The sequence below is a fragment of the Rhopalosiphum padi genome, chromosome 1 (assembly GCF_020882245.1).
Source record: "Rhopalosiphum padi isolate XX-2018 chromosome 1, ASM2088224v1, whole genome shotgun sequence".
Taxonomy (NCBI): domain Eukaryota; kingdom Metazoa; phylum Arthropoda; class Insecta; order Hemiptera; family Aphididae; genus Rhopalosiphum; species Rhopalosiphum padi.
This window is the reverse complement of record NC_083597.1, coordinates 67,313,489-67,337,054: the sequence shown is the minus strand read 5'-3', so window position 1 is coordinate 67,337,054 and position 23,566 is coordinate 67,313,489. Positions and strand designations below refer to the sequence as shown.

The 23,566-nt window shown below is 27.3% G+C and overlaps 5 protein-coding genes across 6 annotated transcripts; 2 read left to right on the top strand and 3 right to left on the bottom strand.

The window, feature by feature from the left end:
• Positions 1–1,231: 1,231 nt before the first annotated feature.
• On the top strand, positions 1,232–3,982 carry LOC132917663 (proteasome subunit beta type-4). The gene is made up of 4 exons (XM_060978505.1): positions 1,232–1,410; positions 2,379–2,530; positions 3,220–3,638; positions 3,748–3,982. The coding sequence occupies exons 1-4, from the start codon at positions 1,344–1,346 to the stop codon at positions 3,866–3,868; spliced, it is 759 nt and encodes a 252-aa protein (XP_060834488.1). The 5' UTR covers positions 1,232–1,343; the 3' UTR covers positions 3,869–3,982.
• Positions 3,983–4,700: 718 nt separating this feature from the next.
• LOC132917750 (uncharacterized protein CG1161) lies at positions 4,701–7,974 on the bottom strand. Of its 2 annotated transcripts, none has more exons than XM_060978631.1 (5): positions 7,448–7,974; positions 6,192–6,292; positions 6,008–6,119; positions 5,775–5,948; positions 4,701–5,137 (listed from the first exon to the last, which is right to left on the bottom strand). In XM_060978631.1, the coding sequence occupies exons 1-5, from the start codon at positions 7,499–7,501 to the stop codon at positions 4,964–4,966; spliced, it is 615 nt and encodes a 204-aa protein (XP_060834614.1). In that variant the 5' UTR covers positions 7,502–7,974; the 3' UTR covers positions 4,701–4,963. The 2 variants fall into 2 exon arrangements, with proteins under 2 accessions (XP_060834614.1, XP_060834615.1); XM_060978632.1 differs by having other exon boundaries at positions 5,820–5,948; positions 7,448–7,961.
• Positions 7,975–9,436: 1,462 nt separating this feature from the next.
• LOC132918655 (protein adenylyltransferase Fic) lies at positions 9,437–12,488 on the bottom strand. Its single transcript, XM_060980048.1, has 6 exons — positions 11,861–12,488; positions 11,594–11,796; positions 11,358–11,537; positions 10,332–10,595; positions 10,000–10,253; positions 9,437–9,935 (listed from the first exon to the last, which is right to left on the bottom strand). Exons 1-6 carry the CDS (start codon positions 12,123–12,125, stop codon positions 9,770–9,772), a joined length of 1,332 nt encoding a protein of 443 aa, XP_060836031.1. The 5' UTR covers positions 12,126–12,488; the 3' UTR covers positions 9,437–9,769.
• Positions 12,489–13,038: 550 nt separating this feature from the next.
• LOC132918661 (probable malonyl-CoA-acyl carrier protein transacylase, mitochondrial) lies at positions 13,039–15,457 on the top strand. Its single transcript, XM_060980063.1, has 4 exons — positions 13,039–13,467; positions 13,525–13,923; positions 13,983–14,200; positions 14,968–15,457. The coding sequence occupies exons 1-4, from the start codon at positions 13,203–13,205 to the stop codon at positions 15,361–15,363; spliced, it is 1,278 nt and encodes a 425-aa protein (XP_060836046.1). The 5' UTR covers positions 13,039–13,202; the 3' UTR covers positions 15,364–15,457.
• Positions 15,458–17,031: 1,574 nt separating this feature from the next.
• Positions 17,032–23,496, bottom strand: LOC132918665 (peptidyl-alpha-hydroxyglycine alpha-amidating lyase 2-like). The gene is made up of 7 exons (XM_060980076.1): positions 23,064–23,496; positions 21,207–21,349; positions 20,942–21,140; positions 20,626–20,827; positions 18,161–18,349; positions 17,941–18,056; positions 17,032–17,652 (listed from the first exon to the last, which is right to left on the bottom strand). The coding sequence occupies exons 1-7, from the start codon at positions 23,274–23,276 to the stop codon at positions 17,527–17,529; spliced, it is 1,188 nt and encodes a 395-aa protein (XP_060836059.1). The 5' UTR covers positions 23,277–23,496; the 3' UTR covers positions 17,032–17,526.
• Between the last annotated feature and the right edge of the window lie 70 nt (positions 23,497–23,566).

Genomic DNA, 23,566 nt, shown 5'->3' with positions numbered 1-23,566 from the left:
CACAATAACAATTCTTTTTTATAAACGTTTGAATTTCAAACTATATTTAATAAGGCTTAACATACTTACAAGGTTCTTCAAAAATGTCTCATATAGCATTTAAAATAAGTACATACAATATTATTTATAGACATTTGATAAAACTGCATTTTTAAAATCCAAATCGAAATCTAATAATTTCAAAAGTATAAAAATTTGAAACAGTTTCGACCCTTACTTTAGACCCGAGCAATTAATATTTAAAAACTCAATTCTTAAAAATATGATTTATACCAATAATAACAACATAATCAACAGTATCTATTGTACTTGGTTTGTTGATTTATTAATCTATTTATTTCTACGAATATTTTTGAATCATAATTGATTTTCAAGCATGAAAACATTTTTAGGCTTCAGTTTTTTATATCATAAAAAGATTATAAACGCAATATCATCAGGATTTTTAGTAAAAAATTCAGAAATTTTAGCTAGTTCTCAAAAAACATGTTTCAAACCCTGCTTTATATCTTATATGATATAATATAATCAAAAAATAATTGAATAAAAAAAAAGCAAACATAATTTTTTAATTTTTTTAATTTATACTTATTTAATTACTCAGGTTTTTCATAATACTCCAATTTCACCAATAAGAGATTTTTATCTCAGTGGTGAGTTGGGCCATTAAACGCGATTTTCTCTTATTGAAACTATATTGTAACTAAATATTATGGCCAATAAATCTTATATTATTATTATTATTAATTAACGTCTTCCAGTTGCAAACTTAACATTTCACGATTTTTTAGACATCAATGTAGGCATAGAATATAGATAATATGCTATAATATTCTATTATCTATGAAGTATGAATGTAGGTAACCTACACACTTTACATGTTTTTAGTGCTTTTACCCTAGAATTAAATTAGACAATATTGTCCATTATTTATTATAAACGTATTGTTTGGTTTAATTATTTGTACATTGGAGATTTTAGTATAAATTCGACGATAGATGATTAATCTAATTAAAATTAATTTAATTTAATCTTATCAGCGTGACAGCGTCTAAATAATGAATTTAATACATTTTTAAATTTATTGAATTTAATGAATTTGTTTATATTAAAATTTAAATTGTGTATCCGATATGGTCGATATGGATCAAGGTAAATAATCTCTTATAATCTGATAACCATAGCCGTGATATGAGTTTTTGAGGTTATGTTCGAAATTATCGTAATGACGATTAAATATTTTGATTAACAATTAAACTCACAATAAACAGTAAACTCAAGTCGAAGTACTCGCAGGAATTGAGGAGTCATTTAGTCACTACCTATAAGTAAAGCTTTTTACCATGGATATTAAACATCAAAACTGGATTCCTGGAAATTTTAAGAATGTTCCCGATACTGGACGTGCAGGTTTGTTGAAATTACAATATATTTTCATATTTCGGAATCTCTATTGTTTTTGTTTTGATCGACATTAAGTGAAAATAGTTTCAACATTACTTTAAGATATTGAACTATTTAAGAAACTGTGGTCTGTTAGTGTTGGGATTTTTTTGTAGTATATAAAGGGACGTAAATATGTTGCACTGTTGAGTGCTAATTACCAATCAATTGTTCTTTGGAAACAATTAAAAAAATATGATTATCTACTGATGTTTGTAATTAAGATATAGTGACTATAATGTATTTGTTAATTTGACTTGTAAAAGAGTAATTGTATGATATAAATTAGTTCAATATTTTGAGTGATATAACGACCCATCTTCAATGTATTTTCACTATTCTTAGCTTTAATATTATCTAATAAGGTCATGCGATAGACCCCCTTTATTTATCATATTTATACAAGTGAAGATTTAACAAAATGTTCTGCTGATTTTAATTTGCTTATTGTTAAGTGTACCCTACAGTTTCCACTGTATTGAAATATATTTGCCCTGTCAGCTCACTTGACATTAGTTTAATGAGTACAGTCATTTGATAATTAAACATATTCAGTAATCCAGCCTCCTATAATTATTTTTGTTATATCAAATACTATTAATAAGTCTATACACGTCCCAATTAATTGATTAGATATTATATTTTTGTTTTTAATGTATATACCTAGTTGTTACAAAAAAAATGTTCTAGCAGATAAAACTTTAACATACAACTTTGTCTCTAGTTGAAAAACTTACAATTTTAAAATAAATTAAAAATGTATAAAGTTAGTCCTCTTCTAATATGTCTTCTGGTCTGATATTTATTGAATTACTGAGAGATGACTATATATTAATACATTTTTAGATATTATGTGTATAGATATATAGTCCTATCTCACTCAAGTATTATATTAGTTACTAAATAGTCAATAAATAAATTGTTTTTATTTTTAGCACATGATGTTGTACAACATGGTTGGACACCAATCACAACTACTACTTCTGTTCTTGGTGTTGTGTTTGACTCTGGTGTAGCTTTGGCTGCAGATACACTTACATCATATGGTTCAATGGCATGTTTCCAGAATAATCCCAGAATATTGACGGTATGATAATTTTATATACATATACTCTGTCCAATTCTGTCCAATAAGATATTATTCTCGTGAATCACTCTGACACTGAGACCGGTTTCACTGAATCTAGGAAAAAAAAGCCCGGTGCCAACTAAATACATTATTCGTTATTTTATTATGATTTACATAATTAAATATAATCATTATATTTATCTATGTAACACTTTTTTAACATATTTATAAGTATAGCACAATCTGCATTTAACAGTCAATAATTGTCATTTTTCATTTGTACTTACATAATTTAAAAAATATTTAAGGGTAAAAATGTAAAATAATTGTAATTTATCAATTGTATTATATAATTAAAAAAATGTTAAATAAATTATTTAAATTATATACAAATGACAATTAATTTAGTGACAATATATGCAGATTGCAGTTATACTTTTAGATATGTTTAAGAAATGGTACAAAAATAAATGTTAATATTTAATTATGTAAACCATAATAAAATAACGAATAATGTATTTAGTTGCTATGGCTTATTTTTCCGATTACCGTTTCACTATAGTTATAGTGGCATGTCATACAAGGATGCCCAGAATCTACTTTTGTTGGGTGTGGCATGTTAAGCAGAATATAGTATCTTAATAATTATTAACTAAAAGATTAATAATAAAATTGATTAATTGAATATGATTATGTTTTATCAACAGGTAAATCAAAACATTATTGTTGCTGCAGCTGGTGAATACTCTGATTATCAATTTATAAGAGATGTTGTCGAAGAAAAAGTGAGGACTGAAAAGAGTCTTAACGATGGAATATCAATGAAACCAAAAGCTTTGCACACTTGGTTGTCTCGTGTTTTGTACAATCGCCGGACTAAGATGAAGCCTCTCTGGTCTACATTCTTAGTGGCTGGAGTCCAAAATGATGTTCCCTTTTTAGGTGAAATCGATAAATTGGGAACTGCATTTATAGATGATCAAATTGCTAGCGGCTATGGTGCGTACCTTGCACTACCGTTAATGCGAAAAGCAATTGATGAAAAGCGTGAAAAATTCAATTCTAAACTAACAAAAGATGAAGCTATTGATCTACTTAAAAAGTGCATGGAAGTATTGTATTACAGGTAATTGAATAATGATTTTTATCTCATACTGTGTTTCTAAAGGTTTAGGCATCACCTAATGCTTTTGTTACACATTAATTTTGATTAAGTATTATGATTTATTTTACAGAGATGCAAGGAGCCACGATAAATATCAAATTGGTATTATTACCAAAGATTCTGTAGAAGTACAAAATCTTGCATTGAAGCCTAGATGGGAAGTTGCAAAACTGGTACAAGGATATGAATAAATTATTGGAAGTCTTATATAACATACAATTTTGTCTTATCATTATTTTTAAATAATTATTACATTTATGTAGGGATTAACTTTTTTTTGCTAATAAAAAATTTTCATGGAAAAATATTTGTTTTCTTTTATAATTCTATGTAGTATACTATTATAGGTCTTGATTTTTAATATGCATTCACTGAATACTGAAACCATAATTATGTGATCACTAGAGGCAGGCTCGGATTGAATATGTGAGTTAGCGAAATCAAAGTTCCTTATTCATAATAAAACCTAAAATTGTAAAATATATGTATGCACAATTATTTTTTATAAAAATTTGGATGAAGAATAATGATTGCTATTATGTGTTTATATCATGAACTTATTTATGTTTTATGACAAAGTATTATTGACTATAATACCATACATAATAATATATATTATTCTATTCTGTAATAATACCTACTATATATACAGCACAATGGTACATACTCATTTGCTCACTAAATTTTTTGTTCCAATTTTCTACCAAAAATCACCCTCAACTTTGAAAATCAAAGTATTTTTATTGATCCTAAAAGATGATGACGCAAAAATAAAAAGCATATAACTATAAAATCAATACATTCATCGCTCCGCTTAGAACCAAAAATATAATTCAATAAATATTAAAATATTTTTCATTGTAGGATTTATTATTTTTATTGTATAAATATTATATGTTAAATATATTAATGGCAATGGCCACATGGTAAGAATTTATACATTAGTCGTATAATCGTATAAATATGCTTAATTTAATGTAAGATATAACGGCTTTTAAAAAATAATAAATACAATACATAATGTACAAATAATTAAAATTAAAATATATTTAAAAAAACTATTTTTCCTTTGATAATGAAAATAATATAATATAAATTAGAGTGCCTTGATAGAAAGACACTGTAATATAGATGATCAAAAAATGGATTATATTATGTAAGACAAATTCAACGGTATTTAATATTACTGATGGAAAAATAGAAGAGTTAAATAAAGTTTCTTTAAACGTTAGCTATTTATGTAAAAATAACAATAACAAATTGAAAAATTAACTCAAATTAAGCATTTAATTGAGAATTGTATGACGATCATAGATATTTTTTCTTTGTTCTTTCACCTGTTTCTTCCATTTGTCTTGTTGATGTCCAAATCTGTTAAGAACATTACTGCTGTTAGCTATAGAAACCATTGGATCACTTCCTCCCCTTGCATTTAACGAAACAGCTGGAGGAACTTCATCCTATATTCCAAATTAATTGGTAAAAAAATGTTTGTTAATACACATTTTAGTTATTAATGTTATTATAAAATATAAATAAATTATAAAGTTATGTAAGATGTAACTAATAAAATTTAAATGAGAAAATTGATACAAACACATGCATTAAATACTTAAAAACCAATAAAAAATAAAAATTGATAATTTTTTTGAACCCAGCATTTGTCACACAGTATTCAATATTTTTAAAACAGGCATTAAGTGGCCCACAAAGTGCTATAGATACATCCATTTTATCCAGAAGTGAACATAAGTAACAACATCAAGCACACTGATCATGATGATTAAGTTAAAAACTCTTTATCATATTGATTTATTATTTGACAAGCAAGGCATTCTGATATAGTAGTAAAAAGAGTGGTGTATTATTCTAATGACAGAAAAAACAAATTAAGCACAACAATAAAAAAACTCAAATATGTCCAACTACAACAATATTTACTGTATAAACCATATCTTTTGATGCATTTTTGTAATTTTTCCAATTTATTTGACATGGTCATGTCGAAATACTTTTTCATATCACGGAACGTTAGGAAATAACTGTTGTTATTATATATTTTGTAAGAAAAATTGGGAGAGAATTTGTTGGACTTACAAAACTACCGCTATCGGACATGGTCGCCTCCAATAAAGAACATACCTCTTCGTTGGTGTGCTCTACGTATGCGCCAACAAGCTTGCGTCTTCTCATCATTGGCTCCAGACATAGCAGGAAAAACATGTACATCACCAAACACGATATCACACACAGCACAATTAAAACCACCACCTAAATAATATGAGTAACAATTAATAACATATTCAACATGAGTTAGATTAACTTGTTACTTTCATAGTTGTAGTGTTTCTACTTTCATAAGTACAAGTGCATCGCGGACATAATTCTTTTTTTGTATTATTCACTTCACCAATAATTGGTAAACTTACTCCGTTACAATCGCTGAAAGGAAATTATATAGTTATAATTAATGTCATAAATTAACAATTTATTATGAACATTATTTTAACTCACTTGCTAGGAAGAACATTAGCTATAAATAATTTATTATACATTTCTGTACCATTCACTATAGTACAAACACATTTGCAACGGGCATCTTCATATGATTCAGCCTGAAAAGTATATGTTAGCTAATAAAATGTTGAAGAAATACAGGTTTATAGACATTTTTCCATTAACTACCTGCCTATCTTATTATTTATTTATTTATTATATATAAATTCATGTTTGTTTCTTTATTCTCTATGTACTTGATTAAACTGTGTAAGTAACGGATGGAAAAACAAAAAATATTATGTATACAAAAGTACTTAGATAAAAAGAATTAAAATGACACATTAATTGTCAAACAATTTTTGAAGTATTGAACAAAAAGACTCAAGTTTTTTTTAAATTTAATTTTGGATGAATGCACCACTTATATTTATAAGTTGTATATTTAATTTATTTACCTATTATTTAATAATTTAATGATATAAGTAAGAGTATAGTAGTACCTAAGTACTTAAATAGGACACCTGGTTAGTTTAATTATTGATTTAAATTTGTAACAGAAAATTAGAACTAATATCTTATACAATATTATATCAAAATAACTGATAAATTATGATAGATAAATTTGGATTTTCTTTCTGTGATGTTTTTGTTTATTTTTTATGTGATTCCACGTACACAGTATTTATTTCACAGACTTGTGATTTATTACAAAATCAGTAACAAAAACAATTTGTTGATTAATAGTTTTCTCATAACATTATCAAATTTTAATCATTACCTATTATTTTATTTTCTGAGTTTAAAGCAAACTATGTTCATTATTATATCTTACAAATTAGCTATAGGGACTTCTTTGTTGCTCCCGCTCTTGAGGATTCGCTTATTTAATGCTCAAGTACAAGGTGAAAATATTTGCAAAATTTAACTCAATATTTAACTGACTAAATAAATTAATAATATTCAAAGAATAAAAGCCATTTAGTAACATAAATATAAGATAAATATAAGTTTAATTAACAGTGTTAGGTTTTTTAACACTGTTAAAATATGAAACGGCTTTTTAAAATGTGACTAGATAATTAAAAATAACTCATATTTAGGTAATTGCATATTTTGATAACTATATTTAATTTTAAAAACATTAAGTACAGAGTTCTGATCATGAGAAATATATTTTTGCAGTATTTACTAATTGAAAATAAATAGGAGTTATTTTTGCGGTATGTGAACTTTAATGTCTAAAATTGTTAACTGTCAAATAAAATGCTTACCTTCAACAAGGTGATCAACGATAATACGCCCACCATAACAGGAATCTTAACCATTTTGCATAAAACTATAATAATAGATGTTACGTTTAACAGTGGACGGTAAACAAAAAAATCTTGAGCATGACAATTATTATTAAATTGTATTAATATATCAAAAATTCGATGACACTATAACAGCAAAAACATTAATAGGATAACCGATATCTTTAAACACCAACTAATGATCGATCCCGGCCATTTAACACATCAAAAGGATTTAAGATTACGATTAACATATTTATTATTTAGACGTTTTGTTAACGCGAATAATAGCGTACAAAATATTTATAAAAAATAGATACTACTGGTACTATAGGTATATAAATATTAAATACTAATTACGAATTACTAATTAGTAAATACTAAATAAAAATAAAATAAATTTTAACATCTGTTATCAGTAATGTTTATGAAAAATGAAAAAAGCTCTCAATACTTCCATAATCTATAGACGATAATAAAAAAAGACTCCCGTATAGTAAATTTTAGTATATTTCTTAAATATAACATATTTTTAATTTTGCTATTTATCACTGAATATAATTATTACGGCAATACTATAAACCCAGCTGTGTAACTTCTTGATGGAATAAAGAACTCTTATATACTAGTACTGCCATCTAGTAATCCATAAGTTTAATATTAATGATATTAAATTATTAACTGGCCATTATAAAAGCTAATATAGTTCAATTATTATTTACTATAGAGTATAGGTAAATACAATTAATAAATAATAATTATAGGTAGTACTCAAGTATTTAAGTCTAAAACAACAAACAACTTTTGATTAAATTTAATATAATGAACACAATGACTTAAAAATCATACATATTACGTAACGAGACACAACTCAAATGTCTGCTAGTGACAAATCTATTAATCTAATAATTAAATATTCATGTAATTTTATAGATAGACTAATAACTATTAAGTATGAGAGTGTTAAGCATATAGTGTTAGTCATTAATATATTACTGGTCTTAAAAAATTGACATCCAAACTAATAATTGCAAAGTTCTTTGGAAAATTCACACTAATTACAAAAGTTTTGAACAAGAAAGGGCTATTTAAAGTTGGGCCTTCCTCAGTTTCACCTCTAATCACTCTTTTTTTATTGACTTGCTATTTACTTGCAAAATCATTGCATTATGCAAAAATTAATTAAAATAAGTATAAATTCCAACTTCACTGTGGTAATAAAATGATCGTATCTCATACCTACCTTGCGAAATAATAAATAATTTGAACTATACTGTACTATACTTTATGCTAAATAGTATATTTCATAGATTTATTCTCCACACTAATATAGGAAAATATTGTATTTATTAATTTACTATAAATGTCTGGCATATATAAAACTAACACATTTAGTACTAAATTATTACAAATGTATTAAATGTGAATGTGAATAATAAATATTTTTGGGTTCAAAATAATATATATTATAAAATAAAATTATACACCTATAATCAAAAATGTAAATTATAAAATAAATATATTTATTGTAAATAAAATTATTATTTGTTTGAAAATGAAACAGTAATTTAATAATTCAAGTATATCAACAAAGACAAGTACAACTTAAAAATAATCAACATAAAAACATGTACAACATATAAAATAATAGGTAACAGTTAACAGGAATAATATATCACAGACAATATAATCATAAGAATAAATTATATCAATTACTTAAATATTTAATATACAAACAAGCATTAGTATTAGTATTAGTTAAATATAATAGAATAGAATGAACAAGCTTTGGTTAATAACAAAACTCAATTAATTTTCAGACCTATGGCTAAAATACAAGTTTAAAAATAATTATTTTTTTTTGTACCTATCATAAATATTTTATATACATTCCAAGATATATCATAAGTAATAATTATAAATAACAATCTAACATATTAAAAGTATGTTGATTAATATAAAATTTATCGAAAAATCATCATTTATTCATGGTTACAATAATTGTAATATCATTAGTAAAAGTAATAACTCATAAAAACAATATTTATTTATTTAATTTAATTTTCTTAAAAAATATAATTTTTATTTAATAATAAGAGGAATTTATTCAATGTTCCAGGTTTATCTAATGAACAAGTCATTAAATACTTTATACATAAAGTTATTTTGAAATTAATAGAAAATTGACTTATAAGTTTACTGTAAATACAATTGTACGTATATTTACAATACAACATCAATTTTACTTCTTCCAATACACATTGTGACTGATACATTTTCAGACTTGGAACATAACTAAGATTAATTTATAATAATATTATTATAATCTAATTCTGGAATATCTGTTGAAAATTCTGTTGTAGTTGACAACAAAAATTGATTTAATGTTCTTTCAGTGCATTCAGCAATGAACCTCAAAAATGGTCTGATGTCTCCTTTATTTGCAAATTCCAAAGTTCGATAATATCTAGAATAAAAAAATATAAAATAATTTTTAAATATAAATATCAAAACATTAAATTTAAACTTACTTATGTCTTTCTCCTTTTGGTATAATAACTGGTGGATAGCCAGCTTGCATTAAAATCATATTCATCAGCAGACGCGAAGTTCGTCCATTACCATCAGTAAATGGATGTATATGTACTAATTTGTAATGTGCCAGAGCTGCAAATCTCACAGGATGTAATCTGAGAGTAGATTCAGAATTGAGCCATAAAGAAAAATTTTCCATTAATGTTCCAATATGAGATGGACCAGGAGGGACATGGCCACCAACAAATACCTAAAGAAATTATTAATATCAATAGAAAATTATATTTCAAAAATTGTATTAATAAAGTATTGCTACTGTTATACATACTTGTGTTTGACGGAAAACACCACTTTCTAAAGGATCAACAAATCCCATTACTCGTTTATGAATTTCCAAAATATCATCAACAGATATACTACCAAGTCGATTGATTAATGTTGCATTTATATACTTTAGAGCTGCTTCTAGACCTATTATCTCATTGTGTTCGGCAATACTTCTACCACCAATGGCCATTCTAGTTTCTAAAATAGATCTAGTTTCTGATAAAGACATTCTATTTCCTTCAATCCCAACAGTATGATAAATGTGCTAAAAAAAAAAAAATCATCATCAGAAGTTAAGTTTTTTATTACAAATGTTATTATTAAAATAAATATGGATAATAAAAAAACACAAATAAATAATATGCTTTATTTATTATCATATAAATTGTGAGTGGGACAATAAAAGATTTCGCTTCACAAAAAAAGTCTGAGTTCAGTGCCACGAATAACAGAATAACAGTATACATTATTATTTTTATATTTCAAAGAAGAACATTATTGGGGGACTTACAAATATCGGTTATCAAATTAGTAGTAATTTAATTAATTAAATATTTTTTAATTTAAAATAAGTATAGTCATGTACCAGCAAAAAACTATTGATTCAATATTCAATTTTTTATTAAAATAAATTTACTATTTAATAGTTAATGAATAATACCTAACAAAATACCTATATATTTTTTATTAATTATAAAATATACAATCTATACAATAAATCAGTAAAACATATGTGCTATATAACGATTAAAATATATTCATTGTATACCTCAAATAAAAAAAAAAGTTTTTTTTCAAAGATGTTTATATAATTTAATATGAAAATACATAATTGATATTTTCCAAAAAAAGAATTATTTGGATTATTATTTGATGTATAAAAAGAGCCTAAGTAATTAGACAAAATAAAAAATAGTATTGTAGTTTTCATTTTTTAAATATTGTTTTTTTTATTATTTGTTATATACAAAAATATATTCCTATATTGAAAAAATATAATTGAAATAATTTCCTTGTGGTTAGTTACCTGAAAATATGCTTCTTTTTTTGCTCTTCTAAGAGCCATATTAGAATCTGATATTAAAGCCATTTTATCTCTTTTTTCGTCAATACGTTTAAGCTGCTGCCAATCCAAATCATCAACAATAATTTGAGTTCTCTTACGATTAGTTAATGCTTCTTTATGCTTTGGACTATATATAAGTGCCTGTTGAAAATACTTTGATTAAATTAAAAGGTCAAATATTATTTTTATCAACAAACCTGAAAATACATCTGATCGGCTGTTAAAATGTCATCTCGAAGTGTCTCAATAAGTTCACCATAGCCATTTAATAAATCAGGATTTTTTGGAGCAAGTGCAATACCGTGTTCAATAAGTTTCAATGCTTTTTCACCTTTACCCATTGATTTCATCTCGTTGGCAGCAACCAGTGACATTAACGCTTCAAAATTGTCTTGATCGGCTATACAATATAGATTCAATTAAAATATACATTAAAAAAAAAATAAATCATTATTTCAACATACACACAACATCCACATCTGTTTCTCTGATGATTAATTCATGGGCGTCTTGATTCGAATCAACATATTCATGATCATCAAAATCAATAATAGAAAACGGGCGACGTACAATCAAATGTCTGGTTTGATCATCAACGTACAGTGTGTAGTTCCAGTATTTATTAAAAAAAATACTAGACAGTGCTCCAATCAAAAATATAAAGATCATAGAATAATATTTAGACATTACCCCATTGGTATGGAGTAACTTCAGAGCTAAACACCTCATGATTATTATTGAATGCTATATAAATTTATTATAATATAAAAATGTAATAAATAAAACTTCACGATGGCCCTGCAATGTACACAACAGGTTTCATTCTACAAAAGATTTTCATGAGTGTTGTTGGTCTAAAAAAGACTCTGTTCATTGTTCGAATCTGTCAAAATCGGCGTTGAATAATAAACATATTGTTAAAACAGTGAACTACTAACTAGGAATGATATGAAATGAGATTATCTTCATTGATGCGGAAGGCGGTAGCAGACAATTACGGTAAACACGTATATCGACTACATGTCTATATATATGTGTCTATAGTAGCAACATGTCCACATTTACATATTAAATAATTTTAATATTCAATGATTCTTAAATGTTATTTAGTGTAGTATTATTAATGTATTAGTTATTTTATAAAGCCGTATTTTATTTATTTATTTTAGGGACATTGCTATATTTCTAAATAATATTATTTTTTGATACCTTTACAACATCGATACTTATCTTTCGATATAAGTACTTTTAGTATCGATATTTTACTATTATCGGTACAAAAGTACTCGTTCGGTCGTATCGAATCATTTTTTTAGATTTATATATTAGTATATTACTCTATGATTTATTTACGCTAGAGGGGATTTGAGATTTAGCCCCATCATAGAAAATACTCTATGAGCCCCATCGACCATTACCAATTTTTTGAAGATACTTACAACTTACTCATATCGGTACTTTTTTTTCGAAATTTTATTTGGATTCGATAACAAGTAAAAGTATCGATGTTTTTCTTTCGGTATCACGCCATATCGTCACGTCTTGTCAGCATGATAAAACATTTTGTCATCAATATAGATATAAATTGTATAAGACTGGTCTCACGTGCTACGAAATTTTGTGTTATCACTGTTATCAGTATCACAGAATTATATTTTCATTGATATTTAATAATATTATGAGTAATTATTTAATAATTTCCTAAACTTAACTTATTTACTTGTGTTGATTTGTATATGTTTATATTTTGTATTCCTCTTTATTTTTTAATTTTGAATCGTGATTGAAGAATATTTTAAGAACACTATGGTGTCCATTGGAAAGTGTCATCAGTGGTACTGCTATTTTAAAAAAACGTCCACCAAACGCTTAATAAATACCTTATACAGCGCTTCGTCAGAATCAAATTATTTAAATCATCGTACGCAACTAAGGTGCATGTCAATCGACAACAGTTCAAAGAATACAAATGAGACCGACATAAAAAAACTGTTGGAAGACGGGACAGTTCCAGAAGAATCATCTGTGGTTGGAGATACTGAGAACTGGACGACATCCCCATACCCAAAAGGTTTGAATTACATATTCAGAATAGTATTTGTTTTAATTTATTTTTGTTTACAACCAGGTTCATATGTACCTCACAAAAACCAGTCCCAAGCGCAACATGCTTTACGGCCAAATGTTGACCCTAAGGAAACATCAATACTCTTGTTTCCCGGCCAAGGTACTCAGTTTGTGGGTATGGGTAAAAATCTGTTAGTATTTCCTCAGGTTGTAGAGATGTTCGAAGCAGCTAGTGAAATACTGAAGTATAATCTATTGAAACTCTGTTTGGAAGGACCAAAATCTAAATTGGATCAGACCATCTATAGTCAGCCAGCCATCTTTGTGTGTTCCTTAGGTGCAATTGAGAAACTAAAAGAAGAACAACTTAGTGCCATTGAAAACTGTATGGCTGTTGCTGGTTATAGTATTGGAGAATTTGCTGCTCTTACATTTGCTGGATGTTTTTCATTTGAACAAGGTAACAAATAACTATTTTTTATCATAGTTGTACCTTTTTTACAAAATTCTTTTTTTCAGCTGTCAATTTAGTGAAAGTACGCGCTGAAGCAATGCATTATGCATCAGAAATTGAACCGGGTGGAATGGCAAACATTCATATAAGGCCAGATTCTAAATTAAATTATGCTATGAAAATGGCCAAAGATTGGTGTCTGGATAAAGGAATTGAAAACCCCATTTGTTCTATTTCAAACTATTTGAATCCTGATTGTAAAGTCGTTGCTGGACATTTAGAAGTAAGAAGTATTTAAATTGGTCTTTGGAAAAAAAATCCCTAATATAAATATGAATCTATTTTTTTAAAATTTTTATTTTTCTTGAATGATAATTAATAATTTTAATTATAAAATAAAATATATAGATATTAAGCAAAGATGCTATTTATATAATTAAGAGTATTTTTTCTTGAATGGTACATAATTGTCTGTTTGAGATAATAAACTGGTTAAACATAATTAATTCTTATAAAGATTTATTATTTATATATACGTTTACGAATTAGTATCTTATTAAAAATAGTTACAAGCATAAAAACTATTATCCTTTTAAATCCATTAATTAAACAACAAAAAGTGATTGCATTTTATTGATTAGCTTAAACATTATGTTATAAAGTCATTTATAAAATATAGTTACATTAATTTAGTTTTAACTTAATTATAGTTTTCAGAACTATTTTGTTGAATAGAAGTTTGTTATATTATGGCAGTTTCGCTGCATTTAAAAAGTGTTTTTATATTAGATATTTCGAGAATATATATTATAACTAATAAACTTTAATAATATTTTATTGTTTTTTATCTACATTTGAATTACTATTAGTTATTTCTTATTAGTTACTTAGACCATAGAGTAAATATGTTATATTAAAATAGATTAATTTATACAGGGATTTTTTTTCTGCAATTCATTTAAATTACAATCTTATAATATTGTGACTGAATATGTTAGTAGCATAATGTATACAATATATTTACCCATTAATTTATAATGATTATTTTAGGCATTAAAGTATTTGGAATCAAATCTAAAACAATATAATCTAAGAAAGATGCAGAGGTTAAATGTTTCTGGTGCATTTCATACGGACCTCATGCGCCCTGCTGTTGAACCATTTGCAGCTGCATTGCATAACATAAAAATAGCAGAACCTCTGATAGCCGTACATTCAAATATTGATGGAAAACGTTATCAGAACAGTGCTCAAATTTATAGAAATTTACCCAAACAAATATACAAGCCTGTAAAGTGGGAACAGACATTACACATACTGTATGAACGTCCGGTTGGGTCAAATTTTCCTGATACTTATGAGTGTGGACCTGGCTCTACCCTCAGAAATCTGTTAAAAACAGTTAATTCTAAAGCTCATTGTTCTTGTCAAACTATTGATATTTAATTTACTTAATGAGTAGGTAGCTTTTAACTATAAATATATTTGTAATGCAACACCAGTTAATTGTTATATATTATTATTATATCGTTATATGTAATTCTCTCAGTAGCTAATTTCATCCACTGAAACTTGTGATTAATTAAACTACAATTAGTATATATGAAGATATATAATAAAATAAAATTTTATAATTTAAAATACAAATACCATTTTAATGCAGGCTAAGGGTAATCTGACTAAATGTAAGTTTAAGGTCCAAATTTTTTATCCATAACTAAACTCATTAAACTTTTTATACTTTTTTCTTATGAGTTTTTAAATTATGATTTAACATTAACGTACAATTTTATTAATTCTTCTATTTTATTAATAATTTACAATACAAAATCACTTCAGGTATAGCAATGTAATTTTAGTATCCAGGTGTACTCAAAAATTGTTTTTTAACCTGTAGACTGTGACTTGACCAAAGAGATTATGCTTAGCAAATTAAAGGATATTTTTGATTTCAACTATTTGAGCAAATGAGCAACCTCGTTGACTGCCGAGTTTCTAGGAGGTGGGTCACCTTACTTTAATGTCTGGATTTTTATTTTTATTTTTTCATTTAGTTATTCTAGGAACCTATCTTTTGTATTGATTTGTATCACTGAGTTCAAAATGTATACCTAAATATTTTGTTTAGAAAATCTATTTTTTTGCCGAAGTTCGAGGTAAAAGTTCCAAACAAATACCCTAGAGCACATACATATACGAAAATCTTAAAATAAATAACAATTTAATGAACCTAACCAATAGACAATAGTCAGATTTAAACACAAAAACTAATAGATCTATCTATATCAAAAATAGGAAACACTACATATACCCAAAAGATGTAGTCATGACTTCATGAGGCGTAAAATTAACTGACCTAGGAAACCAGGTGCAAAGCATTGGATGAATAATTTAAAATAACCATTATACATAATAGTATCTTAGTATACTCGTATAACCATTAACCATAATAAGTTATTTTTATGTTTTATTAGGTATATTTCAGGATCTTAAAGTGCGTATAAAATGTGGTGGTAAATTAAAAACGTTCGGAATGAGTGACCACACTGCTCTTAATATTACTTATTAGTCATTAGTCATTACCAATCAATTTTTTCAAATAAAAATCGGTATAAATACAGTTTAGTTTCCACTCGATTTTTTCGATTTTTTTTCTTTCCAAAATGTGTTTTTTAAAGCACTAAATACAAAAGTTTAATTAAAAAATTCTCGCAAATCATTATTTTGGAAGTTCTTTCTTTCCAAAATTTACGATTTTACGCATTTACACATGCATGCGTGAAACGCTGTATACTTTGCTTTCCTACGTTTTCGTATTAATTAATGATTTAATTAATTTATTAATACCTACATATTTTAGTTTTTACCCTGTGACCTACATGAGGTGGTTTTGCATAACAAGTCGAGGGATATTTTCGATTTGCGGAGCGGATAGCGCCTAGGGATATATGGATATTGTGATATCGAGTTGTGATATTGTGTTAATTTGTTTTATTATTATGAAAGATTTATTCACGAAAATAAAACATTATTATTTATCAGTTTTATTGCTTTTTGAAGGTCATTAAATATAATAAGCTAAGTATAATCTAAATAAATAAATAAAGTCCCGTCTTTATTATACTTTATACTTTATTAAATTCCGATAGATGAAATACGAAAACAGCTAGGCAACAATTGACAATGGTATTCAAAAATCACGAACGATTACAAGCTGCAAGCTGCAGCATAATAATATAGGCACTAAAATATAATTTTATTCCCAATGCATTCAATATTTCAATGTACCTAGGTAATAAGTAATAACCAATAGGCACTTACATAATATACTCCGATACTCTCATAATCACATACTATGCATTATGTACCTATTTTATATATTATATTTATAAATTTATTATAAGTAAACCGAACAGAATTTAGGAAAATATATTCTACTGGCTATTTGTTACAATATAATTAATTTTATTAAATTAATTGTTCAATCGTTAATTTAATGGATCATCCAGTATACTGTTTATATATTCATTAAACAATAATCGAATAATGAATATATTGTGTCCTAATTCTATGGAATAAAATAAATATTGTTATTGTGTAGTTTTGAGATTATTCGGATTTCAATGGAGTAACTGGCGCCATTGTGTATTTCATTATGCGATTCGGATCGATGGAAGCTACGTACAACGACGATCCGTCTTTTGAGATCGCTATGTCGTGCGGCACTTTGATAGCCTGAAAAACAAGACACAATAAAATAATAAGATAGGTAGCCAGGTAGGTAGGCACTATATTATGTTTATAAATGTTTTATTTAATATTATAATATTATATAATAGTCACTGAAGTGCGGGAGTGTTAGTGTTTACTACACGTACATATGAGTTATGGCATTAATAAATAATTTAAACGAGACAAATTAATAAAATATTTATATACCTACCCAATACACGCGTATTAAATATAAATGATAAATAAATAATATATTATTATATTAAGTAATTTATTGTCGCATTAACTCACTGTATTTTTTGATAGTGTCCAGTGATCGACTATGTTCTCGGTCATAGGATTTATAGTAAATCCTTGTACCGGTATTAAAGGTGACGTAGGTCCGTTGACGGCGTAAATTAGATCACCTTCAAACAAAATTAAAATACGTTTTAAGGATAGCCAAACAGCGAAATATAATATTTAATAGCCTTGCAACTTTTCCACCCTTTTGCTACACTAAAACACATACCGTGATTGGTTATCGCGTACACCCGTCCCAAGTCTGGTTGTTGAATCGTCAACGGAGCCTGTTCTTTGCTTTCAGTCGAAAGCTCGGCGCCCCTGCACACGACTCTCATATCTTCACGGTCAGCAATGCAGATGAGGTCATGTTGTTCGAGCAACGCCAGACTGTGTGGTACTTGAAGGCTAAGAAATTCTAATAACACAATCAATTATAACACGGTCGGATTAAAAAAAATGGTAAGTAGCCAACATGTACCCGCCCTGCTCTGCATTTGAAAAGTAGATACTATATATTTTAAAATATATTCTTATAAGTCTATAAACATAATACATAAACCATCTAAAATCTATACGATTATCATCATCGGATTATAATAAGCATAGTATAATAATATAGATATAATAATATAATAATCTTGTCTAATCATTTGAAGGGCATTTCATAGTTAAATTTAAAAATTATTTTACGAGTCGTTTTTCATATCCATTTTTTATTATACTGAAATTTATAATAATACCTAATTATAAGCATAATCTAAACAAGTAAAATCACAATAAGTTTTGTTTAACAAGTACATGCATGGGCACCCTTATATTTTAAGTGGAGGTAAAATAAAAATAATCTCAAATTTAAACTAAAGAAAGGTGTAATGTATTTCAGCATAATATGCTATTATTTATAATGTATCTATAATAATTAATATTTGTATTGGTATAGTAAAGTTAATTAAAATAAATTTCAATAAGTACCTACAGGAAAAAAATAGAAAATAAAATATAATCAAATGTATTATTTAGTATAAATAAGAACTGCATATTTCTTCGTTTTATCATGTCTCAGTTATTACTTATTAGTTGTTGCGTACCTAATAATATCGTGATAATATTTATTAAATTATAAGTTAATATTATTTTTCCAAGATGAGCAAAGTGCCCAGTTTTGCTCTCCTCCATGAGTGCCCACAGGCACATGTAAATCTATGTAATTCTTATTCTTAAATTTAACGAATACTATCAGTTATCCAATTATTACATGTATATAGCACCATAGGGTATAACTATACATAAGCATAGCCTGTAGGTACCTAACGGTCCTAACGTATTATTTACATACAGATTAAAACTTATAATAAACAAAATAAATGCTATATTGATAGGATTATATAGCTTTCATTTTATAGCTGTCCAATGAAGATTTAATTAAGGTAAATACAGTGTAAAGTAAATTAAATATGTAAAGTCTAAATCGTGGAAATGTATAATACATGTAAGATTAAATTGTTCAGTCCTCCTCCTCAAGAGAAATTGAAATTATACTTTCGGTGTTGGATTTCCAGCACTCGATTACTTATTATAGGGTTATAAATTATATCAATATATCATAGGTATTAATTATTCACAATTTATTATAATTTATAGTTATTATAGTTATATGTGTAATGAACTAGTGAATATTTTATTTCATTTATAAAATATAATATTATAATAGGTTAGCTAATAAATTAATATAATAATAAATGACAAATGTAATGTCTCGTTTTAAAAAGGGTTTCGTAGATTTTATTATGTTAAACATCGTCTGATTTTTAATTAATTGATGGATTTTGTTAAGCAGTAAATGTAAATAAACACTATTAGCTTAAAACTATTTTTTAAACCTTTTAGCCGTTTTGATCAACAATTTATACATAGTTATATCTCTTATATTACCTACCTATGTGATGTCGACATGCAACTAATATATATATATATATATATACTTATTTTTTTTTACAATCTCCAGTAAATAAAGCCATAAGGTAGGTACTAAAGACGCCTGATAAAATATTATATATTTATCATTCTTCTCCTTATCTCATATAGGCTGAAGTTATCCGCATCTGTCAGAGAACCTATACTAAGTATACTAGACTTCGTTATCGGTATATAGTAAGTAGTAACCAGTGTTGGGAAGGAACGAAACTTTTACGAGGAATGGGAAAGTTACTATTTATGAAAAACTCAAAGGCAAATTTCTGTTTCTCATATTATGAAAAAAAAAAATGAATAATATTTAACAATATCAATGATAATTTTGTCTAGAAATTATTTAGTGTTGGTATTATAAATATTTCATCAGTTATACTAATATACTTTATAGATAACGTTCCTAATATATTAATAAATAATAATTATTAAATAGTAAGATAATTTTAAAAGAAAAAGTCTTCATCAGAATAGTTATAAACTTCGATCATTAGAGAAAATCGTTTTACCATATAAGTTTTAATAGTTTTGCTTTATCAAAAATTAATACATAATATAAGTTTAATGAAAATGAACGGATACGAGTTTCTTTTAAAAGGAACTTTCCCAACACTGAATTAACTACTATAGTTATTAAATCATTATATGCAATGAATATGAGTGAGTCATACAAGTGACTCAAAATTAATTAATTCTTATTCTATTTTAAATAGAGAAATTTACCGTTAGCATGTGGAAAAACTCGTAGCAACTCTCCTCTGCTTGTGAACTTTAAAACTCTAGAATTGCAGTATCCGTCGGCAATGAAAATTTCACCGGTCGAAGCGATGGCCACAGAAGTAGGTTGACACAATGTCCTGTATCCCTTGCCGTTCTCGAATCTCTTGCCAAAGGTTAATGACGCTCTGGGCGCTCCGGGCGAAAACTGTTTATTTTTTTTATCACCATTATTCCGTTATATGTCAACATGCGTTGTGGATGGGTTTAAATGCGTTTGAGCAGAAAATTATAATATATTATAAAAGTGGTGTTTTTTAACCTTAAACACTTGATGCATAGCCACATCTGTGACCCATACGTTTCCTTGGTGATCTATTGTGATGCCGTGAGGCATGTAGAAGAAACCTGCTCCCCAGCTGGATAAAACTTCACCAGTTTTCGGACTCAGAGTGACTATGGCGTTTGTTAAAATGGGACCTTCTTCTACATGTTGATAGTGAAATGTTTCGTTGAATGAGCTAAAAAAAATTTGATAAATATTTATGCACGTTCTGGAAAACAAAGTACAGAATAGTTAAGCTCACTTTTCGTCCCAGACACGGCTACCCCGGTGAAAAATCACAGGCTGTCCGACCGTGTTTATTGCCACCCCGCTCACTTGTCCGAGACGGGGTATCGGACTCCTTGGCCATCCTTCTACTTCTATGGGCCTGTTTATGTCCTGTGTCTGTTCATATCAATTAAGAGCCATTTATTGAAAATATAAAATATATACATAAATGCATAATGGCCAATGGGTTGCGTTTGAGTAAAATACCATTTTATATTTAAAATTTAAATGCAATCTAAAACTTTAAGTTTTGTCTCTGGTAAATATAAAATATAGTATAAGCAATAGCGTATTGCAGTATAAATAATTGTTATGATATTTTTAACGTTTATTATTCGCAATATAATATTACGTTTAGATAGGGAATTGAATATATCAGAAATAACCTGTATGACAGACTATTGATGGTATATATAATGTATACCATATACACCCAACACCCTATTATCATATCATATTACATATTTACACTTGAAAAATGCGTCACTTCGTCCTAACCTAATATAAACAAAATAACGTAAGTTGTAAATCATTATTCAGAAATAAATAGGTAGGTATAGAAACTTTAAAATTTTGCGAAATATTGATACTATATAGACATTTTTAGTTTATTATTGATTTTTATATAATAAAATGAGTAATTTTTTTTTTGAGTAACAACATGAAAAAGTAATAAAAGGTCTGCTGCGAAAAAAAGTTAAATAGTGTAGTCACTAGTTTCAAAATTGGAACATAAAAAACGCCTGTTCTTCTTATATATATATTTTATAAATATGTATAAGGATTTTTGTTTTATAAGCATTTAAAATACATTAAATCACGTAAATATATAAATTATTTTGTAGTTCACAATTCATACAATTTTTTTTTTTTAATAGCTACCTAAGGTTTGAAATATAAAACAAGATTTCTCATAAATTTTTTTTTGTTGGAATTGTAAAACAAATTTAGTAATAAGTCACATATCTTTTATAAGCGATTTAAGTTCTGACGACACTGGTTATTAAAACGTATAACAGCTCGATTCTATAACTGTAATATCTAAAATATTTATACTTATATATCTTCACTTATCTCACTTATTAGGGCCAAATAGAATTTATACTCGTAAAATGGAGTCCCAAGGGCAGTATCAAGTAGGCGTTGGCGTTCATCTATTTATGCTACCAAAATTAATTAATTTTTAAATTAAAAAAAAAAACAATAGTTTTATTATTATAGTTTATTTAATTTATGCAATTTTACATTATACGTACTATGTCTTACAGTTGATACTGTCATACATTCATACCGATAACATAACGTTTAATGAAACTCTTTGATTCATTTTTCATTGTCTAAATTTATATCAATTAATAATATAATATCCTGAGTCCCGACCTGGCCCATACTCTTATATGAAATATGATATGTCTGCACTTGTTTTAGTTTCTATAACTGTTTAACTTTAACCTGAATTTTAAATCAAATTCAAATGTCTGTATATACATATTGACATATTGTATTCACGAAAGTCGACGAGGGCCCTTCCAATTCTAGAGCCCCGGGATATTTCCGTGCCTTTCCATCCTGTAGTCACGCCACTGGAACAGGGTTCCTAAGGTGTTGGTAAGAAGTAAAACATAATGATTTTTGAAGGTCATAAAAAATAAAATAGTTGGAAAATGTGAAAATTTGAATTATTTATGAATTTATGATACAGGATGGAAAATGTACAACTCACCCCAATCTTTATGCCCTAAATGGCTACACATTTATAATATCGTCGATCAAAGTTATATACTATATATATATATTATATATTGTAATAAACATATTGTAATAAACTCGCCTGTGACGATGACGGCAACGAAAGTGGCGGCAGTGGTGATGATTCAGTGGCGGCAGAGTCGTCGACGTTATCTCCACCGTACACTACGCGCTTGATCTCGTCGTAAAAACTGCTGTCAACCGGCCAACCGGTGGCCAACGTGGGACACGTGGCCAACAAAGTGGCCAGACAGATTGTGGTGGCCAACAGCGACAAGTACAACGGCTGACCCATAGCGCAGCAGTAACTGCTGCAGGTATGTGACGTGACGTGGGTGCGCGTGGGCGCTATAGGTGTTTAAGTGGGTGAGACGTGTATGAAGTATCTTGTGTTAGTGTATATATTTCGTTATCGATGCATTGACACGGCGGCGGCGACGACGACGACGACAACGATTCACGAATTTGGCCTTGGTGAAATCGCCGAGATCAATACCTTAGGTAGGTATGCCACAGCAGTGGTCGGTTGATTTGATCGCCAGAGAGCGCCGTGTGACCCCCCTCCGTGCACCCTTAAATGACACG

Excerpts from the sequence above, each read along its gene's own strand:
- LOC132918665 (XM_060980076.1), bottom strand. The coding sequence starts at position 23,276 with ATGGGTCAGCCGTTGTACTTGTCGCTGTTGGCCACCACAATCTGTCTG. Across the intron at positions 21,350-23,063 it reads CGTTGCCGTCATCGTCACAG|ACACAGGACATAAACAGGCC; the intron begins GCGAGTTTATTA and ends TGATATGAACAG. Across the intron at positions 18,350-20,625 it reads AGTTTTTCCACATGCTAACG|AATTTCTTAGCCTTCAAGTA; the intron begins GTAAATTTCTCT and ends TTGTGTTATTAG.
- LOC132918655 (XM_060980048.1), bottom strand. The coding sequence starts at position 12,125 with ATGAGGTGTTTAGCTCTGAAGTTACTCCATACCAATGGGGTAATGTCT. Across the intron at positions 10,596-11,357 it reads AAAAAGAAGCATATTTTCAG|CACATTTATCATACTGTTGG; the intron begins GTAACTAACCAC and ends TTTTTTTTTTAG. Across the intron at positions 10,254-10,331 it reads GTGTTTTCCGTCAAACACAA|GTATTTGTTGGTGGCCATGT; the intron begins GTATGTATAACA and ends TAATTTCTTTAG.
- LOC132917663 (XM_060978505.1), top strand. The coding sequence starts at position 1,344 with ATGGATATTAAACATCAAAACTGGATTCCTGGAAATTTTAAGAATGTT. Across the intron at positions 2,531-3,219 it reads ATAATCCCAGAATATTGACG|GTAAATCAAAACATTATTGT; the intron begins GTATGATAATTT and ends TTTTATCAACAG. Across the intron at positions 3,639-3,747 it reads ATGGAAGTATTGTATTACAG|AGATGCAAGGAGCCACGATA; the intron begins GTAATTGAATAA and ends TTTATTTTACAG.
- LOC132917750 (XM_060978631.1), bottom strand. The coding sequence starts at position 7,501 with ATGGTTAAGATTCCTGTTATGGTGGGCGTATTATCGTTGATCACCTTG. Across the intron at positions 5,949-6,007 it reads GAAACACTACAACTATGAAA|GTGGTGGTTTTAATTGTGCT; the intron begins GTAACAAGTTAA and ends CATATTATTTAG. Across the intron at positions 5,138-5,774 it reads TGTCCGATAGCGGTAGTTTT|GATGAAGTTCCTCCAGCTGT; the intron begins GTAAGTCCAACA and ends TTTGGAATATAG.
- LOC132918661 (XM_060980063.1), top strand. The coding sequence starts at position 13,203 with ATGGTGTCCATTGGAAAGTGTCATCAGTGGTACTGCTATTTTAAAAAA. Across the intron at positions 13,924-13,982 it reads ATGTTTTTCATTTGAACAAG|CTGTCAATTTAGTGAAAGTA; the intron begins GTAACAAATAAC and ends TCTTTTTTTCAG. Across the intron at positions 14,201-14,967 it reads TCGTTGCTGGACATTTAGAA|GCATTAAAGTATTTGGAATC; the intron begins GTAAGAAGTATT and ends TGATTATTTTAG.